Consider the following 18,531-nt stretch of genomic DNA (forward strand, 5'->3'; position numbering starts at 1 on the left):
ATAAAATTAACGGTTTTATAATGCTTTCCATAGAGAGATGCAAAATGTTGGATGAACTCTGACAGTTATTACCAATTTTAGAAAGGCTTAATATTGAAACTAGTAGTAATACCAAGTGGTTATTTGGATAAGAAGCACAACTTTGAGTGCTCAGCACACTGTTAAAATTTGAAGACTAAGTCATTCACAATTTTTGCATCGTATGAGGTCAAAGTTGGGGAAAAAACTACTACAATTTTTAATAATTTTGTGACTAATTTTTGACATATTATATTGAGTGTCCATTAGTAGTGCCACAGATAAATTAATTATTATCAGTTCTAACAATCTGCAGCAGTTATTCATGAGTATTCTTGAAGGTATTTATGTGAAACAATGTCATAAAAATTTTTTTATCGTACTTGTGCATGATTTGATGTCATAGTGCTATATTATCTGTAATTTTGTGGCATTAGAAAGAGCAGGAGTGTTGTTTGTTTTGGAGACCCTCTAAGTTAGGTTAAATACGAGCTTGAAAATACTACAGTTGTACATTCATGAACCAATACTCTAACAATCACATTATGTATAAGAAACTTAATAATATTTGAGCAATAGTTAGAAATACGGCAATGCAAAGTCCTGGTAGAATGTAAATAATTTAAACTCTAACTTGAAAAAGGATTCATTAGAAAGCCTGCAAAGTTTTCAGTCTTGTTCATGTGCCAAGCAATGACTCAACATCTTTACTAATCGATTAGCTATTACACTTGCTCCTAAATTATTTATGTATAGTAGTTACATGCATTAACTGGACAATAGAGTAAAACTTATAGCAAAAGTTCTTGTAAAAAAAAAATGCTCAACACCCTACAGACATTTTCATTCCAGCTAAATTTGTTGCTCTCCTGGAAAGCCTTAACATTGCTTTTTAGATTATCAAAAAGGACTTTTGTCTTCTTATTGCTAGGCAGTGCCACCTAATGCTTACACTTCCTAGTCTTGTAGCATTCTGTTTGGAACTGTAAATTTGGTGACACATGGTATTCACCAACTTTTTGGGGTGAGTGTTAACATTTACAAATATCAGCACTTGAAGGTACTCAGTTTTTCTTCCACTCACTAAATAGGTCATCATAATCTGCGTAACATAGGCATTACTGATCATTAGAATTGTGCCATACAAATGTATCTGGCTTAAACCCACAAGAAACTGCAGTCTGAATACAAATTTCACTTTGCATGTGTGAAACTTTATGCTTTTATGAAACTTTTTGATCTTATTTCGAGGATGACATTTTAGAGGAGAATGACACAGATTTGGTAAGCTTGAACTGACAATTTATGCCGTTACGGTTTGTTCATCACCATGAGCATGAGGCCTTTTGGAAAGACAAGAGTGCAGCAAGTTTCTTGTGAACTCACTCTGACATAACCTGTACATTTGTGAGCTTTTTTAATTCAGCTGCTCTTTATAAAACAAGAACCCATTTTAATAAATGGTTTGTTTTTGCAAAAGGCTTATAGCATTACTTTTGAATGAAATGAAACAAGTAAAACAAGGCTTTACGCTAGAAGCAGGTCATTTAATCTATTTGTAGGTTATAACCTGAGTGTAATTTTGGTAGTCTTTGTTGATAAAGGTGGAATTCATTTAGGGGTGCCAGTCGTTTTTTACAACTACTGCAACAGGACTAATGATCCTCTGAATTGACCAAAGAGACAATTAAACAAGCTAGGAAGTCAGCAACATCTGGATCGTTTGTCATTCACAGTATAAAATTAGACCTCTTGTGCTACGACATCTCAAAGCTGCTTACTAAATGAAACAAGAGGGTATCTTTTTTGCAGGCATTGTGCCATTGGACTCAAAAATTACCAATTTCTTGGTTATAATTCGAAAATGAGAGCATGCTACCACTCACTTTCAGATGATCTGTACAAATATACTTTAAGAGCTGGATTCTTCCATACTTGTCATTTTCCCGACCCACACTCAACATGTGATATGATTTAATCATCAGTGGCAACCAACATAACAAACAGGCTGAATAAAAAACAAAAATACAGTACACTTTAACATGTTAGTCAGTGATTGTCTGTTAATAGTTATTGGGGATATGTCTTATAAATATTTTACAAATTGTCTATAGGATAGTGGTAGCATGTTTTCCTTTTTTTAATTATTTCTATTGTTGTATTAATTTCCTGGTTATGATTAAATATTGATAAAAAGTAAAAATATTAATAAATAAACAAAATTACACCACGTAAAGATACAAAAATCTATATAATGCTAAATATAACAATAGTCTGTGAATGATTGATAGTGGTACTTTCCAGCTCATTTTTTTAAATTTTTCTAGAGGATCTAGAAAACAAACAAAAGCTACTACAATACAAAAGCACCTGATCTTTCTAATGGAATAAAAAAAATGTGAGGTGATACCATTTAGCAATATCAAAATGACATCAAAGTATGCCAAAATTGGTTTCAAAATATTTTGCTGGCATGTTTACATACTAATAACTCCTTGAATACTCACAAATAACTGTTGTAATTCACTAGCGCTGATAACAAGTAACTTCTCTGCAGAACTGCTATGGGGCATTCAATATGTTGGAGTCACAAAATAGGTGAAAAATTGTAGCAATAGATTTTTCTGGAACTCAGACCTCCTGTAGTATGAATATAATGAGCATCATAACCTTGAAATTTTAGCAGTATGAGGGACACAAAAAGTTTTGCATCTATTCCAGATATTTAAAGAATATAATTTCCTGCACTTAGTTGTAGAAGTTTTTATTGTGCAAAACATTTACAGCCAAAAGCTGTAAATGATGTCCTTTGAACAATTCATACAGGCTGCAGACCTGTATTACAAGAAGTTATTTCAAATATCTCACCGACATTACTGCAGCTTTAATTGCGTCAAAACTGTTCAGGGCTCACAAGACGTTTCTTAGCTCCCTACTGAAGGTCTCCTAAAACCATTAACTTTTTGTGTCAAGAGCATAAAGTTTACACAGCTTAGTTTTATTCTGTATGAAACAGCTGTGAAAATTTCATTTAAACTGGACGGCTTCTGGTGGGGATGATTCCCAAAATTGTTTATTTTGACGTGTAATAACCGTGTTTTAAATTATTTAACTAGTAATCATGTATATGTTGTAGCCTCACTGGTCCAGTATAATTTTTAACTTCTGACAAAATTGAATGGGGCAGTGTTGGCTTTGGTGGGGTATTGGCTCTCTTTGGATGTCTGTCCAGGAGAGACGGCCCTTCACTGCCTCCCATAAATAGATATTACCACGCTTTGTCAAAAAATTACTAATTTATTTCCGTGGTACACTTCCGCAGTAACATGGCTTTTAAGGAAAGATTTACTTGGGCTGTTTGTAAAAGAATTAATGTTCAGCAAGAATGCTGCCCTAAAACTAGCTTTATTATTATCATCAACCTTTTTCACAGTAAGCGAAGCATGCACATGTGCTTACTATTTATTTACATATTTGTTTTTTGCAAGTTGTGTACTTTTTCTTGTTGGCATTTATTTCTGCAACTGGGAAACTCACAATGTACTCTCATTTCTCTATTGTGTTCTTCTATGTAGGCAGAGGTCTTTAAAGTAAAACTGTTCCCACTTTCCAAACAACTTATTCACTTCTGTTTAGCATTTGCATTGATGTATGTGAATACGAGGTCCTCAGTTATACAAGGGTAGAGGTTTCATAATTTTAAGTTCAATGTCATAATCCATACATCATAAAATAGATGGGTTGAGATTGTACAGTCTTGGATCTGAAGCATGTTATTGGTGGGTAAAGATGCAAAAAAGTTCAAAAGTACAGTCTTTATCAAATCTGTTGTGAATTTTTTCATTTGATGCAGAAACTGTGGGCATAAGGTCCAAATGAGAGTGAACTAGTGTTTGGTATTTTAACATTGCGAGTTTCCCATGATTGATTTGGAGGAATATATGGTAGGTTAGTTGGGAGACACATTTAAAGAGCAAAGAGAGTGCCAGTAATCAAAAAAAGCCCATAATATGTTAAAGAAGAATATGTCATTCATGCATATTTAAAGAAGTCTTTTATACTGCTACAAGTAGTGTGTTAGCACATTCTGGGATTCATGTAAAGTTCGTCTTGAATTTGATCCTTGTTGTCTGTTCTGATTTATTAGAGCATTTCTTGTGAATACTGGCATGATTTCTTCAAAGCCTTGAATATTGAGGTCAGGGTGGCTTGAATGTTAATGACTTCTCTATAGGTCACAATTTGACAGAGTAGCAGATACAATGAACCAAGTGGTCGATTGTCTTAGAATCATAGAAGCAGTGAGAAAACTACTATGCATTTAATAATTAATATATCAGTTGATGGCATTGGCTTGCTGTGGTCAGCACCCAGTGGCACAAGCTGGTCCAGACAACAGCACTGATAGCAGCAAAGCCAGTTGATGGCACTGCTCTCAGCAGGATACTGGGCTTGTGTTGTAACTGGGTCCCCTGCAGCACACTGTCTTATGCTGCGTCAGTACAGCCAACCCACCCAAGCGGCAGCAAAGAGCAGAGATGCGCCATGCTCTGGAACTGATGATCCCGCCATAGGATGCAGTGACAGCAGTCTATGTATGCAAGTCTGCAGTAGCAGAGTGTGGGCTTGCAGGCAGGTGGCAGCAACTCACATGCAGGTGTGGCCCTGTATCTCTGAGTGAGATGCATAGCAAACCCAAGTGGCAGACTCTGCAACAGAGGCGCTCTGCATCGTGGTGTAGCTTGCTGTCCAGGTTTCGAGAGGGTGCGTTTCTGGAATGAGGTATCGAATATATTGCTTCCTCCTACTTATACCTCCCGAGGAGATCACGAATGTAAAATTAGAGAGATTCTAGCGCGCACGGAGGCTTTCCGGCAGTCGTTCTTCCCGCAAACCATACCCGACTGGAACAGGAAAGGGAGGTAATGACAGTGGCACGTAAAGTGCCCTCTGCCACATACCATTAGGTGGCTTGCGGAGTGTAAATGTAGATGTAGATGTAGAACCTGAAGGCGGGTGAAGTCAGCCAGCAGATGGCCTCCAGCTGGAAGGCACGAGTTCAGCTCCCAGCAGCATCAGGATTTGGTGCAGCCCAAAGATCCACAAGCAGCAGAAGCGGAGTCTGTTACCCGAAGGATGACTGACCCACATCATGTCTACAACTGCCACAGAGTAGCTGTCAGCTGGTTGTGGATGATGACAGAAACTGCATTGCTGGAATGAGTGATTTTTATGGTTTCACAACCCACTCCTGTTGTGACAAGGCACGATTTCTAATTACGTAGGCCCGAGAAGTGGCACAGAGCCAATGTCAACTGTGACGCAATCCTTCTCACCCTTGTGGTTACCTGGCCTTCATGCTATGCTGTACAAACAGTGTTCCAGTCCCAGCAACAGCAGTGGGGGTTGGTCATGTGTTAATCATTCTCGCTTTAGTGCCAGGCTGGAGCTTTGTCATTTTGTCCACTATACAGCCTCTTATGTCAGAATGGGACAGTTTTCTGTTTTGCTGGCCTAGGGGTTACAGATGCCGATTTAAAAGGCAGTGGCACAACTCCTTATTCAGGTGTTAAGCACAAACAAAAGAAGTAACTGTTTATTCTCATCAGCAGTTAGCTGTTCAAATAATGCTTTAACTTTTGGAGAATAGGATATGATTGCGTCTCATTTCATCCATTGTTCATGCACAAGAAGTTAGGGACAGTCAGTCAATGTTAATTTTCTGAGTGCAGTTGGGAATTACACTGAATCAATTCCGGTAAATATCAAGACATAATAATCTATAACTGTGGGAGAACCCAATAGCTACATTTTATTTATTTTATAATCCAACTCTGTGTATATATTTACAGCTGAATAAGACTCCTCAGTTATTTATAACATATGAAATCTACTCCATGTTTTCACATTGATTGCTGTCTTCACTGGGTAATTATTGTTGTACTTTGAAGTTGGAAATTACTCACTCACTGTCAGACCATTAATCCTTCAATTCTTTCATTTAGGCATGTGTTCAATAGCAAGTAAACTGCTGAAAGTCACTTGTAGAAGCTGTTGCTGCAAGTTCTTTGACATGGGAACATCACCAGCAAATTGACTTTTGTAAATTTTGTCAACCTTGAGAAGTATCTTTCGTAGGTGAGAGGAAACAGTTTGTTGCATCTTGCTACAATTACTTGCTGAAACTGCCAGTTGCTGGAAGTTCTTCTCACACTAAAACTTGCAAAAAATTTGTGCGTTCAATACCAGTATGAACATCTCAATATCAAAAAGTGAGAAATATATGTGGAGGAGGTAGTGACCAGTTTGGGCATCAAGCTGAGAGGGGCACGGCACCCAACTGCAAGATTTGTATATAGTGCGTATCACAATTAGTAGTGAAAATTGACAGGGTGCGTGGGAAAGAAGGGGAGGCGAATGACAAATGACAAGTTGCTTGTGTGGGAAAAATGTTCATGAGCCAGCCCTGCTAACATGAGCGCGCATGTGCCGATGCCTCCCCCTCACCCTCTCCTCCTCCCCCCCCCCCACCTCCCCACCCCCCCCCACCTCCCCACCCCCCCAACACACAATATTATGAATGTTTGATTGTAAATAGGGGAGTTGCTGTATAGATGGCACCTGAACTTGTTATAGCCGATCTCACAGGTGTAGTTCAGATTTATAGTTCATTAAATATTGGTGTTAATTTCGTTCTTTGAATATTTTGATTTTTGTGCGAGTTAAGATTTGTTGTAGTTGATAATTTATGACTGGACATGTTTTCATAGCATAATCTTACGGACATGCATCCTAAAGAGTGTAATTTCTTCCAACGTTTTGGCTGATAACCTTACAGCCATCTTCCGAGTTGAGTCACTGACAGAATTTAAGCCAATTGACACAGAGCTGTGGAGCAAAGGTGCACACATACATTTATTCCACAGCATTGTGTCAAGGGTTTTAAATTGTCAGTGACTCACCTCAAAGATGGCTGTAAGGTTATCAGCTGAAATATTGTAGGAAGAAATAACACTATCCTGGCTGCATGCCTGAAAGACGATGGAATATTCTATTCACTACAGAAATTTCAGTATCCTGTTTCAAGATATTTTGAAGATAACGTTCATTTCATTTCAGTGGTCGACCATGTCCTGCATTCAAAATCATCATTTTAGATGAGGCAGATTCAATGACAAGTGCAGCACAAGCAGCACTTCGCCGAACAATGGAGAAAGAAACTAGATCAACACGGTTTTGTCTTATCTGCAATTATGTTAGCCGTATTATTGAGCCACTTACGTCAAGATGCACAAAATTTAGATTTAAGCCACTAGGTAAGAAGTGCATATTGCATTTGGTTGCTTTTTAAAATGCGTAAAATTGTTAATAGCTTCTACATTTCAAATATTTCTGTATTAAATTAAATTATAGGTGGTTGTGCCATTTTATTGCTTGCAACAATGCACAGTGTGTCTGGACAAGAAATTTGCATTTTTGTGGTATAAATAATTATTTTATTATTAGAATAGTAGTATGTTCATAATAAACATTCCACAACAGAAAGTAAATTAAAACTCAGGACAGTGAATCACTCATCTGCCTTGCATACAAATATCAGCAACTGCACTAGCTTTCAAGCATTCCATTCTTCCAGCATCAGTTCAAAAACATACACTGATTGTTTCAATGGTTGCCTGGGCAGATGGATGATATGGGACTGTAAAAGATGATGGCAGCAGAGATGGGTTTAAAACAAAAACAAGATGTTGTTTCTGCAGTATGCACACACAGTTTGTGATAGTTACTTTTCTGCTGTTTATTGTCATGACTCATTCCTCAGTCTTCTCCTGCCGTCTGTGTTACCACAGGAGAGTGTGTAAGAGAGAAAGTGGATCAAAAATGGGAAATGTAGTTATTAAGAACTCATTAAGATTGCTGTATTCACAAAGAGTGGCTTCTTATGGAAATGGTTAGAATTTTTAGGTAATACAACACTAATTACAGTTTCCAATAACTAGAGAGAGGCAAAGATAGTTTGGAATTCTTGGTTTCAAAGATGCTGGTACTCAGATTATGGTTTTTACACTTGCCAACAACCACAGGATTAAGAATTTAAAATATTCATTTACATGTTGTGATTGGACTTTAGTATTATTGTCCTGTGTTTCAACAGCACTATTATATTATTTCCCAGTGTAATTAATGCATGTGAATGAATTATTGTGTTGCAGATCGGTCTATGATTCTGGAACGGTTACAATATATTTGCACAGAAGAGAAAGTGACATACAACAATGATGCTTTGGAATGTCTCGTGGATATGTCTGGCGGTGACATGCGCCGTGCAATTACATGCCTGCAATCATGTGTTAGATTAAGTGGGAAGGAAAGAACGGTCCACAAGAGTGATGTCCTAGAAGTCACAGGGGTATGGAAAATGTTAGTGATAAAAAGGTTGGCAGAGGAATAATAGGGCAATAATGTTCAGTATTTTTGAGCAATTTTGAGAAGGTTAGCAGAAGACAGCAATTATGTTAGACAAGACAGCATGGAATAAGTGTTATGTAAGTGCTCTGATGAGCTGGAAGAAAGTGCTAGATGCTTTGCTGTTGATAAAGAAATTTCCCAAACATACAAAATATTTTAATAATTAGATCATTCTGGGCTCTTCAAAGGGTGTACAATGACAGACTGGTGTATTTCATAGGTTTTCACATGTTTCTCCAGGATCAGCCAGGAACCAAAAAAGTAACTCTTCTAAATTGATTGATTTTACTTCATGTTTTGTGAAGTTACTTATGTTTATAGGTCACTTATGTTTATAGGTCATAATAACCTATTTCTTTGGGGCTTGGAAAAATGATGAATATTGGAGGGAAAACCAAGACTATTTATCATTAGAGTGTAGTCTGCAGCCACAGATTTTTGGGTAATTTGTTTTGTTTTTATTGCTGTTAGTATGCAAACTGGCCAAGTGTAATCCCTTAAATGACAAGTGTTTGTGCAGATACGGTGTGTCCACTGTATTGCTGATCAGGTATTCTTGCCCTCTGGATGTCTGACTAATGAATCAATTTTCTCAATTTTTGTAATAGAACTGTTCATTTTTTATGCTTTGCCCTGGTAACTATAAAGAAATTTGTGGTGGAAATCAAGTAAAGATTTATACTCAAGGCAGGAGTAAAATTCAAGTGAATCATTCTTTCAATGTTTACTATATTTTAATCTGTGGGTATTATTTTGTGAATATGATACATGTGTCTATTAAAATTAAAAATATGCACATTTCTCAGTCTGAGTAACATCTCATTGATAGTAAGCATTAACAGCATGTGCAATTACTACAATTCAGTAGTCCGTTCAGTAGACGTGACTTTGAGAGCTAACATATTGTGCATGATTTATGAACTTATCATTCATTAAGGTAAAACTTCCCTACACACAAGAGCTGTTTAAACATCATGGTACATGACATTTGAACTGAATTAGTAGTCAATCACTTATAGTGTGACTTTCAGCTTAACATGGATTCCAAACCACAGTGCAGCTTGGCATTTTTCGTGAGCTTAAACCTTTGCCAAAGGTGAAAGAAGTGCTGATGTTTGATAGCATCTGGGGATTGGATCCAGATATTTGGATTTATAGTCTCGCACTTAACCCACTAGGCACTGAGCTTCACTTTTTCATCCAATACCATGCACAAAACTTTCTTCGTATATGATCTTGAGGTAATGAATTGTACACTTCTCGTGTATCGAGAATAAGTGAACCTTACCAATATTATCACCCCCAGGATTTTTCTTTCCAGTATGTTTTTATAAAGTTGTTGTGTCAAATTAGATGCTCAGTTACTTTTGTTGGGTTAGGTAATTTTTTTTACTTTTTGTTAATTAGCTTACTAGCCTTCCATCCTCAAAGCAGACACACAAATTTCTAGTCACTCTTTCACCTAAACTCCAGCATTCTTTAAAAACTCACCATGGATATTGTTTGTTCCAGTCACTACGTTGTTGTTCATGGAGTTTAAAGCGATGTTGAATACTGACCTGGTAATTGGTGGTCCTATGAATTCATTTTCCATTTCTTCCATTGTGCTTGTGTAATGCAAGAACACCACACGACTTCTCTTAGAAGATAGGTTAAGGAAAGGAATACCTTTGATTGTGGGATTTGTAGGCTTAGATGAAGCTGTTGACTGGAACACTATCTTTGAAGTTCTGAAGGTAGGAGAGGTAAAATACAGCGTACAAAAGGATATTTACAACTTGTACTGAAACCAAACAGCAGTTATGAGGGTCGAAGGACATATGTAGTCTGTCGCCAAATTGTAGCTGTACCTTATCATTTTATGACTTTACTTCATCTTAAACCAGGTGTTGTTGACTGCTAGTCCATTCTTTTATGAAAGACTAAAATTTTTCCTCTTTCTTCATTTCTCTTTTCCCACACTTCCATTCCCAATACTTGCCCATGTTTACATTTATACCTGTGATCATCATTGTCTTTTATCCAGTTAGTTGTCTCCACATTTCCTCTTCAAAGCCCTACTCCTCTTCAGCTGAACATCCAACTTGTGGTGCATATACTTGCAGAATTTTCATATTCCTCTGTTTCACTTTCACTCTGACCAGCACCATCCTTTCTCTTATTGCCATCAGCTCCATTTTCAATCCTCCTCCTTCTAATTACAGCCACTCCACATCTCCCTTCTTCCTCATTCCCACTCCAGCACAGCCTGTATTCACTACTCCAATGTGCATGCCCACCTGTTGTCTGACAATCCTAGAATATCCTATCTGCTCCTGTTCACAAATTCCACCACCTTCACCTACCCTGTCAGTGCCCATCTGTTCGATGTATGAAATCTTAGTTGTTGAGAGTAGCTGACTCATCTTCCATTATATGCATTCTTTCCGAGGTTTGCTACATGCTTGTAAGCATGTATTTCATCCACTACTGGCTTGCTGGGCCTATTCTAATTGGATTTGCTATCAGAATTTTCTCTCTGGCATTTTTGGTCTGTGGGAGATATTTTATTTCCCTTCCGCTCTTCAACAGTCAGGAGCTGCTGATGAGTATTCCATGGTATGCCACCTAGAGATGTGCTCTCTAGGTTTAAGGGTCCCTTGAGAGTGTTGGAAACAAATACTGCCATGTGGAAAAACAGTGTTCACACAAATGTTTATTTTTATTCACGGTTACATTTATTTTAACAGAGGCTTAGAGGGATACATGGTGACATGAGAAAATGAAGACTTAAATTTTGCGGGCACATTAAAAGAATGGCACCCACTAGGTTGACAAAACAAATAGTATAATGCTATGAAAACAGAAGTAAGGTGAAAATGGAGCCAGTCAAATTGATCTCTGTGATTGAGGAGGATATTGAAGTAGATGGAATAACTCAGGTAGCCATTACACATAGAAAAACATTCAGACAAAAGATAGATGATTGGAAAGTTGTTCAGAGGGAAATTAGAAAACAGACTGGAACACTACGGTCTGATGACAGAAAGATACTTTGTTCTGAAAGGATGAAACAAATTTGGACACAAATGAAGGTCAACCATCAAAAGCAACATTGATTGTTTTTACCTCGCGTGGTCCTATTTGACCCATACGTTAATAATAATAATAATAATAATAATAATAATAATAATAATAATAATAATAATAAAAGAATAGGCCTCCGGTATGTTCTGCCAGTCGTAAAAGGCGACGAAAAGAACAAACCACTAATAGGGCTAACCTCCCTTTCAGTGTGATTACTTGGTTCAGGACAGAACTAAAGAAGCCTCGGACAAGCGCCGTTATGGTCGGGGACGACGCTTGAACCCTGTGCCCGCCCACAATGGTAACGACACTGCTAGCCAACTGGAAAATGATTTAAATCCAAATAGAGGTGTTTTGCAGGATATGCAACCACCCTAGAAGGAAAACAAAGACAGAGGATGAGATGGTCAGGTGAAGTTAATCGACACTTCATGTTCTGTTATTACCAAGCATTAAACCTAGGAACCAACACAACTGGATACAGATCACAAGTACACACAACATTTATTACCAGATACCTAGAATTAAAATTTTTAACAGAACGACGACCAGCTGATCAAAATACAGTAATGGATTCAAACACTCGGAGCAAACAAAGACCAACACACATCAATTAAACAATCAGAGGAAAACGAAATCTTAAGACAGCCACCAGAACAAGCACAAATAGAACATGAAGTGACACACATGTTAGATATAGAAGAGAAATTTCAGCTGACATATATAGAATACAAAGACACAAATACAGACATTAGACCATTCTTGAATAGACCGCCAAATAACCCACAAGTCGAAACAACAATAAAAACTATCAACACAATCATACACAACAAAATAAATGAAAACATAACTATGGAAGAGTTACAACTACTGGTTTATATAGGAGCACTCACTACACTAAATATACACACTAGGCAGAGATCAGAACCAACCAACACACAGAAGAAACCCACAAAACCAGCATGGCAACACAGGCTACAGATCAGAATAGAAAAACTGAGAAAAAGACATCGGACAGCTAACACAATGTATAAGAAATTAAATGTCAGAAAAAAAAACGAAAAAGGTTAGGTAAAATCTCACAACAAGTAGCGATAGAGCAATTAGATGAAAAGAAGCAGAAATTACAAGCATTGGTCAAACGACTTAGAAGATACAAAAAAAGTGAAAATAGAAGGAAACAAAACCAAACATTCAACACAAACCAAAAGAAATTTTACCAGACAATAGATAACACACACATTAAAATAGACAATCCACCAAGCATAACAGACATGGAACACTTCTGGAGCAACATATGGTCAAACCCGGTACAACATAACAGGCATGCACGGTGGATACAAGCAGAAACAGACACATACAAGATGATACCGCGGATGCCTGAAGTGATAATTTTGCAACATGAAGTCACCCAAGCAATTAATTCTACTCACAATTGGAAAGCCCCTGGAAAAGATAAAATACCAAATTTCTGGCTAAAGAAGTTCACCTCAACACATTCACATCTAACTAAATTATTTAACATATCTAATCTAAAAAGAAAGATGATGAGACTTACCAAACAAAAGCGCTGGCAGGTCGATAGACACACAAACATACACGCAAAATTCAAGCTTTCGCAACAAACAGTTGCTTCGTCAGGAAAGGGGGAAGGAGAGGGAAAGACGAAAGGATGTGGGTTTTAAGGGAGAGGGTAAGGATTCATTCCAATCCCGGGAGCGGAAAGACTTACCTTGGGGGAAAAAAGGACAGGTATACACTTGCACACACACACACATATCCCATTATTTAACAGTTACATTGCAGACCCATACACATTCCCTGATACACTTGCACATAGAATAACTTATCTGAAACCTAAAGATCAAGCAGACACAGCAAACCCAGCTAAATATCGCCCCATAACATGCCTACCAACAATATACAAAATATTAACTTCAGTCATTACACAGAAATTAATAACACATACAACACAGAACAAAATTATAAATGAAGAACAAAAAAGCTGTTGCAAAGGAGCACGAGGATGTAAAGAGCAACTGATAATAGATGCAGAGGTGACATATCAAGCAAAAACTAAACAAAGGTCGCTACACTACGCATACATTGATTACCAAAAAGCTTTTGATAGTGTACCCCACTCATGGTTACTACAGATATTGGAAATATACAAAGTAGATCCTAAATTGATACAGTTCCTAAACATAGTAAGGAAAAACTGGAAAACCACACTTAATATCCAAACAAATTCAGATAATATCACATCACAGCCAATATAGATGAAGCGTGGAATATACCAAGGAGACTCATTAAGTCCTTTCTGGTTCTGCCTTGCTCTGAACCCACTATCCAACATGCTAAATAATACAAATTATGGATACAATATTACTGGAACATACCCACACAAAATCACACATTTGCTATACATGGATGATCTAAAACTACTGGCAGCAACAAATCAACAACTCAACCAACTACTAAGGATAACAGAAGTATTCAGCAATAATAAAAATATGGCTTTTGGAACAGACAAATGTAAGAAAAATAGCATAGTCAAGGGAAAACACACTAAACAAAAAGATTACATATTGGATAACCACAGCGACTGCATAGAAGCGATGGAAAAAACAGTTGCCTATAAATATCTAGGATACAGACAAAAAATAGTAGTAGATAATACAAATATTAAAGAAGAACTAAAAGAAAAATATAGACAAATACTAACAAAAATACTGAAAACAGAATTGACAGCAAGAAACAAGACAAAAGCTATAAATACTTATGCTATACCAATATTGACCTACTCATTTGGAGTAGTGAAATGGAGTAACACAGACCTAGAAGCACTCAATACACTTACACGATCACAATGCCACAAATATAGAATACGTCACATACATTCAGCAACAGAAAGATTCACATTAAGCAGAAAGGAAGGAGGAAGGGAATTTATCGACATAAAAAACCTACATTATGGACAGGTGGACAATATAAGAAAATTCTTTCTAGAACGAGCAGAAACTAGCAAAATATACAAAGCAGTCACTCATATAAATATATCGGCTACACCACTGCAATTTCATAACCACTTCTACAACCCTCTAGATCACATAACATCAACAGATATGAAGAAAGTAAATTGTAAAAAGAAAACACTACATGGCAAGCACCCGTATCATCTAACACAGCATACATCGATCAAGACGCAGCCAACACATGGCTAAGAAAAGGCAATATATACAGTGAGACAGAAGGATTCATGATTGCAATACAGGATCAAACAATAAACACCAGATATTACAGCAAGCATATTATTAAACATCCCAATACCACAACAGATAAATGCAGACTTTGCAAACAACAAATAGAAATAGTAGATCACATCACAAGCGGATGTACAATACTAGCAAATACAGAATACCCCAGAAGACATGACAATGTAGCAAAAATAATACATCAACAGCTTGCCTTACAACATAAACTTATAAAACAGCACGTTCCCACATACAAGTATGCACCACAAAATGTACTGGAGAACGATGAATACAAATTATACTGGAACAGAACCATTATAACAGATAAAACAACACCACATAACAAACCTGACATCATACTCACCAATAAAAAGAAGAAATTAACACAACTAATCGAAATATCCATACCCAATACAACAAATATACAAAAGAAAACAGGATAAAAATTGAAAAATACATCCAACTGGCTGAGGAAGTCAAGGACATGTGGCATCAGGATAAAGTTGACATTATACCAATTATACTATTAACTACAGGAGTCATACTACACAATATCCACCAGTACATCACTGCAATACAGCTACATCCAAACTTATATATACAACTACAAAAATCCGTAATTATTGATACATGTTCAATCACCCGAAAGTTCCTAAGTGCAATATAACATATACCGTACAGTTAAAAGAAAGTCACGCTTGATCAAGGTCCACGTCACTTTCCGTTTTTGACCAGACATAATGTCTGAGAAAAGAAAGAAAGAAATAATAATAAGTATTTAACAAGCCTGACTGTGTGAACTGTGATATGCACTTATGGTCTTGTCATTCCATTCTTTTCCCAGAGTATAGTGTCCTTTTGACAATAAGGAGTGTTTGGTGAGCAGCTTCTGCAGATGTGTGTCACAAGAAATTAGATTACATTTTCTTTGTATTTTGATTATGTCATGGGAAAATACTGACAGTTCATCAAGTGTTCGAGAATTGTTATTTAATATTTTATTTGAAAATGAGAATGGAAACAGAAGATTTGTAGTAAGGGTTCAAAATAACCATGAAGTTAAGACAGAAAACCTCAACTGTAGAACATATACAGTGAGAGAAAAATACACATAACAAGCAACTGTATTTTACATAGAAAATTTACACTGACTTGCTGATGTATTTTACAATATATGCACTGCTGATCATTACAATTGCAACAACATGAAGATGGAACATAAAAATCATCACATTGCATGCAGTGTACTATATGCTTGAATATTCAAATGATTAGATTGTCATCCCTGCCTGATAAAGTAGATAGTAATGGCATCTACTTCTGTATATAAATTAAGATGCCACAGTGGATTTCTCATTCAGAAATCATATTTGAGTGTTTGTTGTATGCCAGAGGATTGTGTTATGCCATGTGCAAGAAGAAGAAGAAACATCTACTAGCATTTATCAGAATTAGACAGCAACAGGATTGTCGACTATTGAGACTGCAGTTCATTGTCCAGACGTATTGTTCACTCAGCCATGCAGTACCATACAGCCAATGTCACATGCCTTGTGTCAGAAAATAGGCTTGTTTGCAGCAAAACAGATATCAGCACAGACAATGAGATGACACCCGAAGCAAAGTGCACTGCTATCACAGGGACCACTGTTATGTCTTCCCTGGACATGGTAGCTGGGAGAACCACATTGACATTGGTGCTCCCAATGATAACACTAGATACAGGGGTGGCACCACATTTCTTTTTAAAATAGTCATACAGCACCATGATATCCATATTTGTCTGTGGATGTCCTGAGAAGAACAAACAATGTCAGACTGCAGTCATCATCATCTTACAGGCCCAGCACATTATGTAATAATGTGGGGTGCCATTCAGTATACAACATGATCACCTGTGGTTTGCTTAGCTGATAATTCGGACAGTAGCCACTTCGAGGCAGATGATTGTGTCCTGTCTTCGAGGTCTCTGTGACATTGTATTTCTACAAGAAAATGCAGGATCACATGTTGGCTGTTCTGTCCTGACCCACATCAATGCACTGTTGCTCTTTCCGGTACGCTTTCCAGATCTCTCACCTGTTGAAAGCATGTGATCATGGGTTTCCGAGAGACTTGGAGGTCACCGGTCAGCAGCCACTACGATTCTTGAACTCTTTCGAAGAGTTGAAACAGTTCATAGCAACATACCAGTATGTGTTATCCCAGCTCTGTTTGACTTAGCACCCAGCTTGGTTAGCTCCATTGTTGCCACCAGAGGTGGCACCACGGCATACATAATTTTGCACCCTTTATACCCCCAAATCATCTACAGATTGAATCATATATTATTTCTACTATGTTATACACAATGAGTAAAAATTTTGTTATTTACTACCCTTCCTAGTTTGCAGTTTTGATAGCTAGCGGCGTTCTTTTCATAATGGGTATGTAAATGTTAGGTATACCCAGTCACTATTATGCACCTATTATTTCTTTGCCAACCTGTTAATGTCTACTATAAAACCATTTTACTGGTGTGTGATGTATACAGTTGCTAAGTTGTTTAGTCATTTGTGTTTTAAATATGGCAGTTTATCATGTGGACTAAATCTGTGCAGCAAGTTGTCAACTCCTGTGTAAAACTGCCTGGAAGAGTTTACATTCTGGGGACTAGATGATGACAAACCATCCCACCCCCCTCTTCCAATGGTAATTAAGCTGCTTGAAGAAACAGTGTGGATATAGTTTCAGAACCATAGGAAAGAGGATAAAATGTAAAGCTAAAGATATTAGCCATAAGAAAGAGGATTTAGCACTCAACTTACCAGTCACATGCAAGGTGTTGTAAATGCCTTACATCTTTCAATAAAAAGGTGAATGAAACATTTCCAGTATGTAAAGTACCAGATGATAGAAAGAGTGAAGGTAACTATTTACAAAAAAAATTGAGCGAAGAGTTGCTGACATGCAGATAAACAAGGTAGAAATAGATGCCAACTTTTGTAAAAATGTTCACACACACACACACACACACACACACACACACACACACACACACACACACACACTCTGTCCATACATAAGGGAGAAAGGAGGCAACACATTTTAAACAAGGCTAAAGGGGAATGGTATGTTCTTGAAACTGAGAAACTGGCATGTCTGCTACACAGAGGATGAGTGTCTGATGCGCAGTTTTTGACTGGAATATTCCCACAGAACTATATGAAGGCGACTGAGGAACTGTGTCAAAGATATGTGTTTTTTTTTTTTTTCTCCAACAATTCATCCAGTTAACTATGTAATAACGTGAACATGAATGTGTACCAGTATAGGACTTCGTCGGACAAATTCACTTTTACTGAGGAAAGTTCTGTAATTCATGGAGATAGCATTGCTATATAGTAACTTAATGGGGTAAAGATGGCTTGAAGCTACTTACTGCATGTTTCTCAAATCAAGTGCACACAAGGCATCCCTTGTTGGCCATTTTCAACTAGTGAACAAGGTGATGGCAAAAATCTCAGTCATTAGTCAGCTGTCAATGTACAATATCAGACAAGAAGAAAATTTGTAGATAACCATTTTCATACAAAGAAAAGCTTTCCAGAAGCAGCACACTGACTGTTACCAGACAAATGTCATTCTAGTGCTTTCTCCTTGAGGAGCTCCCAGCACAGGTATCAGCCCTTAAGATGATGTGATGACATTTCTTGAAGAAGACATGAGCAATAATGATAAAACA

At 37.2% G+C, this 18,531-nt stretch overlaps 1 protein-coding gene across 1 annotated transcript in view; it reads left to right on the forward strand.

The window, feature by feature from the left end:
• The window catches only part of LOC126161684 (replication factor C subunit 4), a 61,401-nt gene that overhangs the window by 26,025 nt on the left and 16,845 nt on the right, over window positions 1-18,531 (forward strand). Inside the window, exons 4-5 of the mRNA XM_049917697.1 lie at window positions 7,138-7,334; window positions 8,232-8,428. Coding sequence (XP_049773654.1) covers window positions 7,138-7,334; window positions 8,232-8,428 — 394 coding nt within the window. The remainder of the gene's footprint in view (window positions 1-7,137; window positions 7,335-8,231; window positions 8,429-18,531) is intronic.

This window comes from Schistocerca cancellata, chromosome 2 (assembly GCF_023864275.1).
Source record: "Schistocerca cancellata isolate TAMUIC-IGC-003103 chromosome 2, iqSchCanc2.1, whole genome shotgun sequence".
NCBI classification, from domain to species: domain Eukaryota; kingdom Metazoa; phylum Arthropoda; class Insecta; order Orthoptera; family Acrididae; genus Schistocerca; species Schistocerca cancellata.